Source organism: Panthera uncia, chromosome D2 (genome assembly GCF_023721935.1).
Source record: "Panthera uncia isolate 11264 chromosome D2, Puncia_PCG_1.0, whole genome shotgun sequence".
Classification (NCBI taxonomy): domain Eukaryota; kingdom Metazoa; phylum Chordata; class Mammalia; order Carnivora; family Felidae; genus Panthera; species Panthera uncia.
The window spans coordinates 18745686-18763534 of record NC_064818.1 but is presented as its reverse complement, the minus strand read 5'-3'; the positions used below and the strand labels follow the sequence as shown (position 1 = coordinate 18763534).

The following is a 17849-nucleotide window of genomic DNA, read 5'->3' as shown; positions in this document are numbered from 1 at the left end:
TTTGTATTATGTTGTAGTATTATAATCATTTTTCTATGAACATTTTTGGGTTGTGGAACAAATCATCTGAGTTTCTATTATTTCTAAATTCGCTCTGATTTACAAGTGCTTTGGATTACAAGCATGTTTCTGGAATGAATTATGCTCACAAACCAAGGTTTTAATGTATAACATTGTGTAGTTTTAAGGTGTACAACATGATTTAATACCTTTATATATTGCAGTATGATTAAGCATTAGGTTAGCTAACATCTCTATCATTTTGAGAATCCTTTTTAAAAATTATTTATGTGTATAGAGATCATGAGTGGTTTTTTTGTTGTTAACACATTTTGAGTATACTTAACTGTTCTTATAAAAATGATTTTTTCTGTAGTCACCTGTAATTTTTGATGTTTATAAAAGTGTCTTCTTCCATTTATAGTAACACTTTGCTCAAGATAAACTATATTTCTTTAATAGGCAATATGTGTTTAAGCACATGGTTGTAATTAAACTTTTTCAGCGAATTGTAGCATTTGAGGTAGATGGTAATTAGCTATAACAGACTAAAAGTTTTAAAATATCAGTTTCTAAATCAGTATATTCTTATTCCTTCTTTAAAAATACTTACTTAAAATTTGAGAAAGTACATAGTTGTATGGTTCAGACTCCAAAAAGTATAGAAATAGGGGCACCTTGGTGGCTTAATCAGATAAGCACCTACTCTTGATTTTAGCTCAGGACATGATCTCACTTTGTGAGATTGAGCCCCACATCAGTCTCTGTGCTGATAGCGTGGAGCCTGCTTGAGATTCTCTGCTCTCTCTCTCTCTCTCTCGCTCTCCTCCCCCACTCGTGCTCTCTTTAATGAAAAACATAATAAACATAAAAAAGTATGGAAACATAAGCAGTGAGAAGTAACTTTCCACACAGCATACTATATTATACTTTTTCCCCAGTGTATCCTTTCAGGGAGATTTTTAACATACACAAATACTGTACATATGTGTTCTTTTATCACAAAACCTACTTTGAACACTGTTCTATATCTTGCTTTTTTTCCCAGTTTACATATCACAGAGATCTGTCCACAATGCACACTATTATTGTACCATGATTTAACCAGCTCCTTCTCATGAATCCGTTGTTTTCAGTCATTTGCTATTACAAATAATGTTTCAAATGAATAAACGGAGGAAATAACAAAACTAAAAGGCATTAGACAGAACGGGAAAAGATATTTGCCAATGATATATCAGATAAAGGATTAGTATGCCAAATCTATAAAGAATTTACCAAACTCAACAGCCAAAAAACAGATAATCCAGTGAAGAAATGAGCAGAAGACATGAATAGACACTTTTACAAAGAAGACAGCCAGATGGCTAACAGACATATTAAAAGATGCTCAACATCACTCATCATCAGGGAAATACAAATCAAAACTACAGTGAAATTCCACCTCAACCTGTCAGAATGGCTAAAATTAACAACTCAGGAAACAACAGATGCTGGCGAGGATGTGGAGAGATGGGAACCCTTTTGCACTGTTGGTGTGAATGCAAACTGGTGCAGCCACTCTGGAGAACAGTGTGGAAGTTCCTCAAAAAATTAAAAATAGAGCTACCCTATGACCCAGCAATTACACTACTAAGAATTTATCCAAAGGATACAAAAATGGTGATTCAAAGTGGCACATACACCCAAATGTTCATAGCAACACTATCAACAATAGCCAAGTTATGGAAAGAGCCCAAATGTCCATTGACTGATGAATGGATAAAGAAAATGTGGCATATCCATATACATATATATACATACATACACAATGAAATACTACTTGGTGATGAAAAAGAATGAAATCTTGCCATTTGTAACAAGGTGGATGGAACTAGAGGGTATTATGCTAAGGAAAATAAGTCAGAGAAAGACAGATATATGACTTTACTCATATGTGGAATTTAAGAAACAAAATATGAGCATAGTGGAAGGGAAGGAAAAATAGATAAAAACAGGGAGGCAAATTATAAGAGATTCTTCAATACAGAGAACAAACTGAAGGTTGCTGGAGGGGTATTGGGTAGGGAGATGGGCTAATGGATGATGGACATTAAGGAGGACGGTACTTGCTGGGATGAGCACTGGGTGTTATATGTAAGTGGTGAATCACTAAATTCTAGTCTTGAAACCATTATTACGCTGTATGTTAATTAACTTGGGTTAAAATGAAATTTTAAAAACTTTAAAGAATAATAAATAAATGATTAAACAGAGACCTACCTCATTCCACCAATGTGCTAGCATACTTATATGAGGGATAAGTTCCCGGAGGGGAATTGCTAGGCTTCTATGAATTTGTAATCTTAGTAGATATTGGCAATCTACCTCATACAGAGCAGTGGTTTTGAACGAGGGGCAGTTTTGCTCCAGGGAGACATTTGGCAAAGTCTGAGGACACTTTTTTTTTTTTTTTTTTTTTTTTTTTTACGATTTGGAGAAGGGCTGTGCTCCTGATAATGTGCGACAGCTGTTTGATTTATGTGAAGTATTCACACCCTTTGTTCATTTTCCCCTGAGTAATCACGCCCTTTGCTCATTATATAATTTTCAAACCTTTTCTGTGTCTTTTTGCCTTTTGATTTCTGCATGGCAAAAACACTGTGAACATTTTTTAAGACATACTGTATATGAAGGGAAATTCTGAGTTTTTGTTGGAAATACCTTCTCTAGTTATCAGTTATTCAAGGATTCTTCCATCTTTGGGGGACACTTTTATCATTTCCTTTTGTGTATTTTGATATTTGATGTATTTGGAATTTATCCTGGTATAAGGTATAAATACAGTTTTTTTTTATCAGTACTTAATCATACTAACACCATTTAATAAATAATCCATTTCCTACTGATTTAAAATACAAACTTATCACATACTAACTTCTCATGTATTTGATTCTAAAAATATGTTTTTTTTTTTTAATTTTTTTTTTCAACGTTTTTTATTTATTTTTGGGACAGAGAGAGACAGAGCATGAAGGGGGAGGGGCAGAGAGAGAGGGAGACACAGAATCGGAAACAGGCTCCAGGCTCCGAGCCATCAGCCCAGAGCCTGACACGGGGCTCGAACTCACGGACCGCGAGATCGTGACCTGGCTGAAGTCGGACGCTTAACCGACTGCGCCACCCAGGCGCCCCTAAATTTTTTTTTTTTTAATTTTTTTTTTCAACATTTTTTATTTATTTTTGGGACAGAGAGAGACAGAGCATGAACGGGGGAGGAGCAGAGAGAGAGGGAGACACAGAATCGGAAGCAGGCTCCAGGCTCCGAGCCATCAGCCCAGAGCCTGACGCGGGGCTCGAACTCACAGACCGCGAGATCGTGACCTGGCTGAAGTCGGACGCTTAACCGACTGCGCCACCCAGGCGCCCTAAAAATATGTTTTAATGAAATCACTATCTTGGAGATATCTGCACTCCCATATTTACTGCATTATTAGCTATAGCCAAGATATGGAAACCACCTAAGTGTCACCTAATTGAATGGATAAAGAAGATGTGGTGTATGTATACACACACACACACACACACACACACACACACACACAATGGAATTTTATTTAGCCACAAGAAAGAAGGAATCCTGCTGTGCAACAGTATGAATGAACCTAAAGGCATTTTGCTAAGTGGAGTAAACCAAAGAAAGACAAATGCCGTATGGTACCACTTAAATGTGTAAATTAAAAATAAAAGGCCGATTTAATGGAAACATTAGAATTGTGGTTCTTAGAGGTTTAGGGAAGAGGGGAAGTGGGGAGATACAGGTCAGAGGGTACAAACTTTTAGCTATAGGATGAATAAGTTCTGAGGATTTAATGTACAGCATATATGTGTGTGTGTGTGTGTGTGTGTGTGTGTGTGTAATTTGTCATTTATTCCTCAATAAGGTTGGAAAAAATATAAATAAAATATGTTTTAGTATCTGGTAGGGTGGCAAGGTTATTCCCTCATTATTCTTACTTAGATTTTTCCTGCCTCTTCTTTTTTTTAATATATTTTGAGAGAGAGAGCACAACCAGGGAAGGGGCAAAGAGAGGGAGGAAGAGTGAGAATCCCAAGCAGTCTCCATGCTTAGTGTAGAGTCTGATGTGGGGCTCAGTCCCACAAACTGTGAGATCATGACCTGAGCTGAAATCGAGTCAGACGTTTAACCGACTGAGCCACCCAGGTGCCCCTATTCTTGTTCTTTTTAATGTGAACTTCAGATTTAGCTTATATTTAAGAAGTTGTTTTGTTATAATCTCATTTTAGTTGTTGATTAAGTAGAATTGATATCTTTTTTAAATTTATTTTTTATTTTAATTTTATTTTTGAGAGAGTGAGCAGGGAAGAAGAGCAGAGGGAGAGAGACAGAGAGAGAGAGAGAATGAGAGAGAGAGAGAATCTTAACAGGCTTCATGCTCAGCACGGAGCCTGACTCAGGGCTTGATCCCATGAACCTGGGATCATAACCTAAGCCAAATTCAAGAGTCACACGCTCAACTGACTGAGCCACCCAGACACCCCAAATCGTTGTTGAATTTCGTCTTTGAGAACATGGGTATGTGTGTGTATGTCTTAGGAATGTTTTAAAGGTGTTTTTATATAGACTTACACTTAGTTTATGCTTTGTTTTTGCATTTGTAAGTGGGTCTTCCATTATATTTTCTAACTGGTTATTTATATATATGGAAACATATTCTATTTACCAATGTGAACTCACCATTTGAAGTTTTTATTGTTTGTATTTTTCAGTTGATTTCCCAGTATACAACCATTATCTACAAAAAGTAATATTTTTTATCTCCTTTCCAAATTGTTTTACCCCTTTGTCTTGTCCGTTTCTATTTGGTAGAAATTCCAAGAACAATATTAGATAGTAATGATGATAAAAGACATTGTGGTAGAATACTTTTTCTAAAAGCTTCTTGTATTTTAGGATGGTTGCTTCCTTAATTTCCTTTAAAAAAAATTTTTTTTAATGTTTATTTTTGAGAGAGAGAGAGAGAGAGAGAGAGAATGAGCGGGTGAGGAACAGAGAGAGAAAGACACAGAATCCAAAGCAGGCTCCAGGCTCTGAGCCATCAGCACAGAGCCCCATGTGGGGCTCAAACTCAACGAACCATGAGATCACAACCTGAGCTGAAGTCAGATGCTCAACCAATTCAGCCACCCAGGCACCACCACCCCCGCTGCCTTAATTTCCTTTTTAAACTTGATGCTAACTTTTGGTGGATTGATACAGATCCACCAATATGATTCTTTCATATTGGAAATATTCATTTGTCCTTTTAAAGAATTTTCATCAATAAAAGATATAAATCTGTTAAATGCCTTTTTAGCAACCACTGACATGATGATAATGACTTTTTTCTTCTTAAATCCATTAGAATGAAATATGAGTAGATTTTCCCATCTTTAATTATCCTTGCTTTGCTGGATAAGCACCACATGGTCAAGGGCTATTAGTTTTTAATATTCAGTGCTTTTTGTCACAGGTTTACCAAATTCATTCTGACAGCTATGAGACACAAAACCAGCACTACGGAAGAAGCTTAACGAAAGAAACTCTAAAGGATGGTAAGGGTTGAAAAACCATATTTCAATGTACAGTTATCAAAATAATTCTAAAGTAGTTTCAATTTTAATTCTTTGGTATAATGATTCATTCCGCAATAAATAAACTTAAAAAAAATAAAAGAACCTTAAATTTACACAATTGTACTAATCATAATTTCTGGTTTGTATTACACCAAAACCCTGGATCCATGAATGCCTTCTTTTACATTGTATTTCATTTCTTATTTAATAATATATTTTTAAAAATGAACATCTGTGAACCAGCCATAGAGCCCAAGTCTTAGAACTAGAGGTTGTCTTTAAAATCCAAATACGTAGAGTATAGTATATTAAAACTACTTCTTACATAAGAGACTTTAAAATGTGTATTGTCATATGTAATGCGTTTTTATCAAAATCTCCCATGTATAGTTGAGCTGTGTATTATAAGCCTCTAGTACTACATAATAAATGGCATTAGAAGTGTTTTAAATAAAATCTGTTAACATGCCTCTAAAATATTTATAGCCAAAATATTACAAAAGCAATGATATCTTAATAGATTTCTGGAAATAATATTCTATTAGAAGTTTATTCTTAGCTCTGCATAAGATAGGAAGGAGCTTATGTGTAATGTAAATAGTTTGAAGAAAAATTTTCATTATATGTATAGATACATATAATACAGATAATATTAATACAGATAATACAGATAATAATATATAATACAGATAATATTCAGATTGGCTCTTTATTAAAATATTTTACAGGCTGATGTGAATATACTTTTTAGCAATTTCTCTTCCAAAGTAGGGGGGACAAGCTATTTAAAAACAAATCAAATTGCATAGACCTAGAAATTCTCAAATACTTAAATACGCATAAATAATTTTAAAAGAGGCCTAATAATCTGATAGGTTAAAACATGTAAAAGTCTCCATTTTGAATAACATATTCAACCTGAAGTATTGTTGATACCCAAAGCGAGCTTAACTTTTATGAAGACTGATTTAATCAACATTATTAAGATCAGAAAACAGTATTATAGTATGATTTGGTATTTGGTAATGGGCTGTTGACACCATTACAAGTGGTTATGATTTGACTCTAGGTTTTAGATTAGCTCCTGACTGTGATTCTAACAAATAAGAAATCTTACTAAAAAATCTCTCACACTGGCAAATGAAGCAGATCTTGGAATCACATTCCTTAAGAGAACATATATAGAGAGAATTAAACTACCAGTCTGTGTGTAATAATTTTTTAAATCTAAATAGTATATTTCACTTTACATAAGTGTCATTTTTTTCTAGTAAGAGAATCTTCACTAGAAATCAAATTGAGGTCCAAGTTTCTATGTCTGACTAGAATTTTGCCGGTTCAGTTTATTGTAAGGGGTAATGGGGGAGAAATTTGAAGAATTGTATCTAAGATGAGTTTACTTCCCAAGGGATAACTAGTTTATAATTTCATTATAATCCTAATATTTTCCTTTTTATAGGGGTCTCCAGGTTTTTTCATAATGGATTCTGCTTAAGAAAAGATGCTGTTGCTGCCAGCATTCAGAAGATTCAGAATATTCTGCAATGGTTTGAAAATCAGAAGCAACTTAACTTTTATGCAAGTTCATTACTGTTTGTTTATGAAGGCTCATCTCGGCCAACTACTACAAAATCAAATGACAGAACTTTGGTAGAAAAGTTTTTGTCCAAAGGACAACTGTCAGACACAGATGTACTGGAGTACAATAATAACTTTCATGTGTTAAATTCCACAGAGAATGGAAAAATAGATGTTTCAGTAGGCAAAAGCTTGTCCAAGATGTATGCTTGTCACAGAAAAATGTGTTCAAAAAAGCATCACAGTCATACTTCATTGAAAGCTGAAAATACAGAGCAAGACAATGGGTGGAAAAGCATGTCACAGGAACGTTTAAATGGAAATGTACTTTCCCAACTGGAAAAAGTTTTCTGCCATCTTCCCACTGGTTGCCAGGAGATTTCAGAAGCAGAAGTGCGAATGATAGATTTTGCTCATGTGTTCCCTAGCAACACAGTAGATGAGGGATATGTTTATGGGCTGAAGCATTTAATTACTGTACTGCAAAGTATTTTAGACAATTGAATCCTTTGCTGTGGTCTTTTTAAGGGATGGGGCAATCATAACAAAAGCAGCAGTCAATATCTCTATACTTGTAAAGCTATGTAAAAAATTTATATTGTGAGTCTACATTTTGTCTTTATACTTTTGGTAGAAGGGTTATCTTTTTTATAATCTTACTCAGGAAAACTATCTGTTCATTAGAAAACTATGAAGAATAAAAAACTTAGGAATGTTAAGCAGGGAATGTGGTGGTACATGGCTTAAACATCTATTTGGCTCAAGCAAAATGCAAACCATTATTCAGTCATTAAGAGTTTATTTAGCTTTCTGTAGCCAATTTGTCATGAAATTTCTGCCCACCCAACCTTGACAATGAGCCATATCTAAACTCATTAATTTATTAGAACACTTTAAAAAATCTAGAAAGCACAGGTTGATGTCCTTAGTATTGCTATGAATGAAGTTATTAAAACTGGAGAAAATTCTACTTCAGAAAGTTAAGTACTGTTTAGGTGTTACATTAAAAGTTCAGACCAGCATATCAAAAGGTGCTTCTTAGTAAAGTGATTTAGAATTATTGCATTCCAAAAGCAGATTTTCTCTTTAATTTCCATTTATTTGCATATTTCAAAATATTATATAAAGATAATTGAAGTGAACAACAACAACAACAAATTTCTTGGAATTAAGTTCACTAATAATTATTCTTGCCAGGGTTAGGAGAAGAAAAAGGGCATTTGCAAGGAGCAAAATGTTTTCTTTTAAACTCTTAAATTGATGCAAAAATTAGAAAAAGTATTTACTATATTGTGAAAAATGTTATAAACCATATAATACCTTTTCCTACCTTTTCAAAAGGTAGATGATTGTCTTATTTTTCCTTTAAAGACCTTTTGAGAATTTTCTCTTTTAAAATGCATGTATTTATATGTCTTCATTTAGTTAAACAGTAGTATATATTGCTAAAAAGTTTCTTAGAATTCTAATAAGCAGTGAAGGACACCACCCAGTATTGTATCAAAAGTACCATGGGTAATTAGTGCACCTCTATAAGTTTGGTGCATATCTAAATCCATGCTTCTATTTCACTCTTACTCAAAACAGTTTTATATCCTATTCCAGATAGAAATAACAATTTAAATTGTAATGAGTGGAAAAATTATTATCTGTATTATCTGTGTTTCACATCTACTACCCTTTAAAAAATAAGTAGTTACTTGTTATTGAAAACATTAAAACTTTGAAATTAAATTTGCAAATATGTTAGATATTTATGAAAGCATTACTTGCACTTTGATTCACTAACACATCTAAGCAGTTAACAGTTTTGCTGTATTCTTGGAAGATGTTTTGTATTTGTGAGCTGTTGAACTTTCTCCCCTCTTTTTCCCCTAGAATTACAAATTAAACTTTTAAATCTTAACGTCTTTTTTTTTTAGTGTAAAGTATCACAATTTGTGTTTATTTCACCTTCCCAGTCTGTGTTTTTCACAAATATCTGAGCACAAACAGAAGTACCAAATGCTCTATGAATTCTATGCTTAGTAGCTCTAGTAAACCTGAATAACTTTAAAATTCATATACATTTTGTTACAGCAAAATTTGGTTTTAATTTTTTATTTAGAGTGAGAATAAGTATTTTTTATAGAGACTGCATATTTTTCTCTACTGCCTAAATAGGTATTGGCTGTAGCTTTTCTTTGTGGGGATGAATTTCAAGTCCTAATAGTCAAAAATTTTTTATTCTAATTTTTTTTCTCCCACAACATAGACTTTTGTTGTTGTTGTTGTTATTTGGACAGGGGTTCATAAGTCTGAAGCTCAGATAATTAACAATTTTGAGTCTTAACAAGAGGGTTGTTTTGAATGGGATGGTATCAGGCTATGTACAATAAATTTAATAAATTTAAATATTACCAGATTTTTTGCACATTTTAGCTCAATAAAGTGTGAATCAACTGTTCTAGATTTTCTTTATCCATATGTAGAAATATAGTTTTGTAAAAATCAATGTCTTACCTTTTTGATACAATAGATCATATTTTTTTTTTTAAATAAAACAGGAAGCGCTTTTGTCTTTTATTTTTCAGGGAAGAGATTAACATTTAATTCTGTTTGTTTACATTTTTTATCACTGTTACCCAGTGCCCATTTTATGTTATTTTATAAGTAAACTTACATGTCACAGAATAAGTCTCTGTTTATGTAATCTACATGCGAATATTTTACTATCTATCTAGCCCAGTCACTTAACATTATGCTGAAATTTACCACTGTGGGGAAGAATGATCACTATTCACCAAGCATGTTTAAACATGTACGTGTTTAATAAATAAGCATAATAAGGATATAGTTTGGGTTAATAGGATTACCATAGTTTATTCCCCCTAGGAAATATAAATAATGATTTTAGTGTATTTCTTTTGGAATGCACTCATGAAAAGGACTTTAAGAAATGGTGGATAGTGAATAATACATTTCTCTAATAAAAATTTAAATTGTGTAATAGTTTTATAATAAAGTATTTACACTAATATTTTAATATGGATGGAAGTTGCATAAATTCAAGTAAATTAAAAATTGATGATAAATGCTAAATATTTTATCTAAATAGTTTTTCAAGAAACAGTTGTGAAAATGTGTATATTAAATGGCTCTAACGTGGAACTTGTATTTTCAACTCAGTATTCATTATTCTTTGTTTTACGTGTCTGGAAAGATCGTACTTACTATGCCTCTTTACACTACAATTTGCTATTGTGGAGCTTTAGATTGTATTCAACTGAATAAGGACTTTTTTTATGATTTTGATTGAGTATAACTTACTATTTTATGATTTCCAAAATGATGTTCTTCATATTATCTCTGTAAAGTCTATATATTAAATTTATAATAATATAACTTAAGAAAAAGGAATTAATTTTCAGAGATATTTCAGTTGTAATTTTCATATTTCATGCAACTGAAAACATTTGTTTCTAGGATTGGGAATACTGAGAAGATATGGGATGAAAGAAGGTATGTAACTGTTTTATTTGTGATATTACAGAAATTTTGTCCACTATTTTTAAAACATTGTCATCATTTTAGTACTCTTTTAGCAGTTAGGCATTTGATACTTTAAAACTTGATTTGCTCTTAAAATTGTTTACAATGCTTTGTAATAATCTTCCTTATCCTGTGCCTTTAACCTTGATTTGATATGTTTGTAGCCTCAGTTATCCTTCCACTACATCCTGTAATATTTTTATAGCCTAGGCATCAGTTTCTTTTCAAAAAAAAAAAAAAAAAGTGTCAATTTTATCACGTAAAGAGGTAGCAATTGTCTATTGATGCTTTGGAAAGACAAGTAGAGTTGCCAATGGAGGCCAGGCTTCTTAATTCATTCAAAAATATTTACTGGATTTCTACCATGTGCCAAACATTTTTAGCCCCTGAATATACAGTTGTGAACCAATCAGACAAAGCCCTAAACATTTTCAGCATTCTGTCTAGATGGGGTGGGGTTGGGGACTTAATTAAAATAGAGATACAGAGAAATATGCATTTAATGATAAAGTTCACTAGCATTTGAATTTGTGTAAAGATAATTATTAAGCTGAGCTAAAGCAACTGACAATATGTTAGAAAGGTTAAAAATAATATGTTGCATCATTATAACCTCTATTTGACTTTTGGGTTCAGGTAGCAATTATAGATAGCATAAAAAGGCCTTAATTTTTCTTTTCACTTTTCTTGCCAGTAAAGGTACGTTTATTTTTAGGCCGTCCATTTAGAGTAGTGTTTTAAAATAGCGTTACTGTGAAAAATATTCCATTACGTATTCACAAGCAACTTACTGCACATTTTTAAAATTGTGTTTTACAATTTAGTTAAAAATATTTTAGGCCTCAATTTCATCTTGAAATCACTGGTATTTTAAATTTGGCAATGAATATGAAATTACTTTTTGATTTACAGAATGCTTGTATTATTACTTAAACTACTTGTTAATATTTTAGGAAGATTGGAATCTTTGGCTTTTTGATGTTTAAATTCTTGTTACTTAATGTTGATAGTGTCTAATGAGAGGAAATAGTGTTCATGTGATTAAATAAATTAGAATGTACTTTGAAGAATTTTTTTTTTAATTGTTAAACTTTGTCATCATGGGGTTAAAGTTTGGCCTGGTGTTCACTTACAGCGTATATTAAGTTTAATTATGAAGTGAAATAGTTTCAAGTAAGATGTGGAATGCACCTGCATATAAATGAAATTGGCGTGCACAAAGACACTTTACTGTAGGGAGCTGTACTGGAAGATTTATGAAAGCATGTGAAATTGCACCTAAAATTGTATTAGTGACTATGCTAAATTTATTGTACTTGATGAGTGAATGTATTTAGTGTAGTCAAAGTTACTTTGGTTTAAATGTCTAAACAATGTCTCTCTTTTTAATGTGTTTGTAATTTGTATTATTGATGGGAGTATTCTTGGACTGCAGGGGTTATTGTCAATGTGTGATTTGTGTTTTTATTTCATAGAGTCATCTAATGTGGTATACCGATTTTGATAAGTGATACTTAGATAATTCTAATAACTGTATATTTGACAACCTATTAAAATGTTTTGCATTGGAGCTTTTCTTTATTAATTGTAATATGCTAACAAACTCATGGTAGTTTAAAAATAATTTACTCACTCAACAAATATTTGAGTGCATGTTATGTATCAGAAACTGCAGAAATCATTAGGGATTCAAAACTGATTAAGACAAGATGTTAACAGAAAAAAGCATACTCATTGCAAATGAAAAAGTATGTAAACTTTTTGCTTGAATATTTATTTTTCTATCAGATGTACTAAAATCTTTAGAACCAACCTTACAGGAGAAGTGGACTATAAGAGACACCAGTTGACTTGGCTGTGAAAAAAATATACTAGAATTATAAAACTTTAGAAGTAGATAAGATAGTTTTGCTTGTATTTGAAGTTTCACAAATCAGTTACTTAATCAGTGACCTAGTTATGTTCATTCGTTAATCAAAAAGAGAGGGTACTATCAAATACCTATCCTGTACTAGGCACTATATTTACCTTTGGAGATTTTGAAAAGCTGCATAAGAGATTTCAGAACATGTTCTTAAGATATATACTGTCTGGTAGAAAAAAATGTAAATATGGAATAAAATATTTTTGGAACTATAATTGATTCTTATCAATATCCAGCAGGGCTGTGAAAGAGAAGTCAGGTCTGATAAAATGCAAGAGGAAGAGTGATTTGTAGCCTCATTGCAATTGTGAGTCATGGCTCCAGAAGACTGTATGGCATTCCTCTTTTATGCCTGCTACTGTGAACTGTGAGAAGAAGCAATACTATGGAAGTAGTTTAAGATTAGCTGCTAACTACTGAGAATAACAGGGAATCCCACCGCCATAGTCTCCTAGTTATAGCTAAGTATAACTAAATAGGGACGCCTGAGTGGCTCAGTCGGTTAAGCGTCCAACTTCGGCTCAGGTCATGATCTCACGGCTGGTGAGTTTGAGCCCCGTGTCAGGCTCTGTGCTGACAGCCCGGAGCCAGGAACCTGTTTCAGATTTTGTGTCTCCTTCTCTCCCTGCCCCTCCCCCACTTGTGCTCTGTCTCTATCAAAAATTTAAAAATGTTAAGAACTAAATAAAAGCTGAAATGAAATAAGTGAAAATAATAGTAATAAAATAAAAGTGAAAATAATCACTTGAGGATTTCATGAAAAATGCAGATTTGGATTCAGCAGAACTGGATGGGGTCTGTGATGCTCCTGGGTCATGGAACACTCTTTAGTAGCAAGATTTTTCAAAAAGTTCTTTAGTCATAGAGTGTTCAATAGAACTTGGATCACTTTGATGCAAGCAAAGTGCATCTTTCTTGTTTGAAAGGCAAGAGAGAGTGCTGAGAAAAGAAATGTGAGAAAATGCAGCCAGCAATGGCTCAAGTTAAAACCATTCTCAATTGGAAGAAAAGTTCATCAGCTATGTCAGGCCACTAAACTTTCCTCCTACAGGTCTAAATAGTTCTCTAATAATAAATTAATCTTTTTCTATTTGTGCCATTAGCTTTTCATGGGTGTGAATGATGCCTACGTTGCCAATTAAAGAAAACAGTCTGCACATGCTTGTTAATTACATTGTACTGCTAAAGGCAGAAATCGTGGTACAATTGGTTTGGATGCTCTGAAATGTTTTGAGTCAAATCTCTTTGTTTCTAAAAGAAGTTAAGTAGGTCTTTAAAATTATTAATTAAGCTAATATAATTTGACAAAGTGCTTTGGGATGAGCACAAAAGAGATGGTGAATGTGGAAGTATCATGTAGACACTTGTTAAGTCTATGGAAGAGTAAACAGTATTATTTCAGACATTTTGAAGATTGTAAGCTTAAGATAAATAGGCTTAATTTATAGCTTCTAGGGTTTGGATCCAGTTCAAAGAATATCCTTATTTTTGTGAATTTGTAAAGAAACTATATCATTACTTTTAGGTCTCATGAATCTTAACTTCCATTTGCCACTCCTTATTATGGTCGACTAATTCATCTGGCTTATGCCAGAGGCAGAACAATCAAAGTAATGGGCTAACCTGACGACTCTGTCAGCAATGATTGCTGCATAACAGCCTAAAATGTAAGTGGCTTAACAACTGTCCTTTATCATTTGTATGGATTTGCAAGTCAGTTGGGTGATTCTGCTGATCTTGGCTAGACTTATGTTTTTACAATCAGCTGGCAGGTCAGCTGAGTTGGGGGCTGGGAAGGTGGCTGGATTGTGAATTAGTCTAGGATGGCTGGGATGACATGTCACATCCTTCCAGTAGGCTAGCCCTGGTATTTTCTTTTGGTGGTAGGCTTCAAGAGAAGATGCTGAAATGTGCAAACGAGTTTCAAGCTTGTTTGAGTCAAGTTTGCTACTACTGCCAAATTCAGAGTCAGTTTGGGCAGATATGGAAGAAGGACACAATGCAATCAACCATGTGTTCCAATCTTAGATCAATTCATATAGGGCACAAAAATATGGAGTTTTAGCTTGTCATGGTCTATGTTTTCATCAGGCAGCAATGTCAGATTAAGTGGACAATATGGGCACTAATTGTGTTGATCAGAATAGGGCAGCAAGATAAGCAGTATATGCAAATTTTAAAATCTCGTTTGTTTTCCCTCTTTTAAAATTTCACCCCGGTTTCCTCTCATTACTTTCCCAAGGTGGAACCCTCTGGGTAGTCTCACAGTGTTGCCATCTTAAATTTGTAGTACTATGTTGTCATTTGGGGGTTGGTTGGTGTCTTAAGCAATCTTTTTCCCCCCAAGTTTTTACTTAAATCCCATTTAGTTAACATACAGTGTAATGTTAGTTTCAGGTATAGAATTTAGTGATTCATCACTTATATACAACACCCGGTGCTCATCACAAGTGCACTCCTTAATAGCCATCACTCATATAACCCATCCTTCATTTCCTTCCCTCCAGTAACTATCAATTTTTTTCTCTATAGTTAAATCTGTTTCTTGGTTTTCCTCTCTTCTCTTTTCTCTCTCTGTTCATTTGTTTCTTAAATTCTACATATGAGTGAAATCATATGGTATTTGTCTTTCTCTGACTTATTTCACTTAGCTTAATACTCTAGTTCCATCCATGTTGCAAATGTCAAGACTCATTCTTTTTTATGGCTGAATAATATGACGCTGTGTAGTGTGTGTATAGTATCCTAAACAATAGTATCCTAAACAGTCTTGTCTTAATGGACTTACTTAGAGATGACTTAAATGTCAGTTTTCTTTCAAGTGTATATATGAATTGTTATGTTTCTATGACAAAAATTATGCAAAAGACATGTAATTTCTATTGCATATTATAGATACAGTTCCCTAGTTGGTGTTAAAACTATTTTTTTAATTGAACTAGTACTTTTTGTTCCGTTTTTATTTTTATTTTTCCAACAAAAGTGGCTCAATTTTATTGCAGGGAGCTAGGAAGGAGCAGGGCAAGTGAGGATCTCTGTAGGAACTCCTATTGCTGAAAAGGACTGTCAGGCCCCAGGTCTGTCTGGAAGCAGACAGCTCAGAGCCTGAAGCCTGCTTCGGATTCTGTGTCTCCCTCTCTCTCTCTCTCTCCACCTTCCTTGCTCGCACTCTGTCTCTCTCAGAAATAAACATTAAAAAAAATAATAACATCTCTTGTGGAGAGGGTTAAGAGGCAGAAGAATAGGGAGGCCCTAGGCTTGCCCCTTCCCCCGAACAGCTAGATAAATATCAAATCATTCTGACTCCCAAGAAATCGATTGGAAGTCTTAGAGAACAAAGCTGCACATTTACAACAGAAAAAAAATGACCTGTGGAAGGTAGGAACTATACAGAGAGTTGATTTGTGGGAGAAAAGAGACATGGGTGCTTGGTGGGGAAGGATCCCTGATCACAAGCAGGTAGTTAGAGTGAAGGAAAGGGGCACCTGGGTGGCTCAGTCAGTTAAGCGTCCGACATCGGCTCAGGTCATGATCTGGTCCATGAGTCCGAACCCCGCGTCGGGCTCTGTGCTGACAGCTCAGAGCCTGGAGCCTGTTTCAGATTCAGTGTCTCCCTCTCTCTGACCCTCCCCTGTTCATGCTCTGTCTCTGTCTCAAATAAACGTTAAAATTTTTTTTTTTAAAAAGTGAAGGAAAAAGAGTGAAAACTCATGCAAGGAACTGCACAAGAAAATTGTTCCCTGAAACCATTAATGGGAAAAAGGAGAGGGTTTCAATACCACCAGTTTTTTATAAACAGTGGAGTGCAAAGTCTGAAGTTTGGGAGGTCAGTGCCTGGTAGTGTTCCAACAAGGAAGGAGGGGAGAGCCTCAGGAATGGGTAGCACAGTCTGAGGATCTCCTGGGCTCCTCGGGGAGAAGTAGTTGCCCTGGTTGGAGTGCATTTTGTAGAGGTGATATGGCCTCTTCATGGGCAAAAGACCCTATGGGTGCCATTGAATTGCCCTACTAATGACTAAGGGCAGCAAACCCTGGTATAGCCTGTGTATTGCAATTTACCATAAACTCTGATCCACTGCCACTGCGGGTTGTGTACCTATTTTCTGTGACAAGTCCACACTGGCCACCGCACAGTGACATCCTCCTCTAGAGAATCAGTGGGGCCATACTGTGGGGGTCCCTGAAGTGTGGGATTTTGAAACCTAGCCATGCCTGAGATAAACCCCAGGAGGGCTGTGCTGCCTGGCAGTCAGCTCAGACACAGGGTGAAGGCAGAGGTCAGATGGGGGGGGGGGTGACTGTACATCTGTTAACACTTGAATTTCCCCCTCCAGAGACCAGAGAGTGGAGCTAAGCCATTTTAACCCTTAGTCCATCTGCACTGATCAACCTCAGTGAGCCAAACAGCTTTCTTACACCAAGTCCCACCTTCCTGAGCTCTGAGCCCTCCAGGCCCATCTCCACTAGAGCAAATCCACCTAAGGATCAGAGCAACACGCCCCAACCCCAGAAAACCAGCACAAACACCTCCCATGCAGTAGTTTACTGATCATAGAGTGCTGCAAAACTTCAGCTCTAGGGGAAACGGAATCTTGTTTCCTTTGTTTTTTTTTTGTTGTTGTTGTTGTTGTTGTTGTTTATTGGTTCCCCCGCCCTCCCTTGGATACAGAAAGAACAACTTTTATTTAAGTTTTTAATTTTTTATCTCTTTTTATTTTTCCTATCAAGCTTAACAAGCAGACCCAAACACATTTAGTATTTAGTTTCCTTTGTTTTTTAAGTTTAAATTTCTATTATTTTTTCCCTCCAAAATGACATGATGGAGGAATTCACTCCCCCCAAAAGAACAAGAAGTAATGGTCAGGATTTAATCAATACAGATATAATTTAAAACAAAATATCTGAGGATTTAAAACAAAAATTATAAGGATTGAAAAAGCATACAAGACACTAGAGAATCCCTTACTGCAGACATAAAAGAGCTAAAATCTAGTCAGGCTGAAATTAAAAATGCTATAACTGAAATGCACTCAAGTGCATAACAGTGAGGATAAAGTAGAGGAACGAATTAGTGATACAGAAGATAAAATTATGGAAAATAACAAAGCTGAAAAGAAGAGGGAAACAAAGGTAATGGATCACAATAGTAGATTTAGGGAACTCAGCGACTTATATAAGAGGAATAACATTCATATAACAGG

General features: G+C 34.6%; 1 protein-coding gene across 2 annotated transcripts in view; it reads left to right on the top strand.

Annotated features, from left to right (window-relative positions):
• Positions 1-9100, top strand: part of IPMK (inositol polyphosphate multikinase) — a 65852-nt gene extending 56752 nt beyond the window's left edge. For both annotated transcript variants that reach the window (XM_049645072.1, XM_049645073.1), the window contains exons 5-6: positions 5514-5595; positions 7076-9100. In XM_049645072.1, the coding sequence (XP_049501029.1) occupies positions 5514-5595; positions 7076-7698 (705 nt within the window). In that variant the 3' untranslated portion in view covers positions 7699-9100. The remainder of the gene's footprint in view (positions 1-5513; positions 5596-7075) is intronic.
• The last annotated feature ends 8749 nt before the right edge of the window (positions 9101-17849 follow it).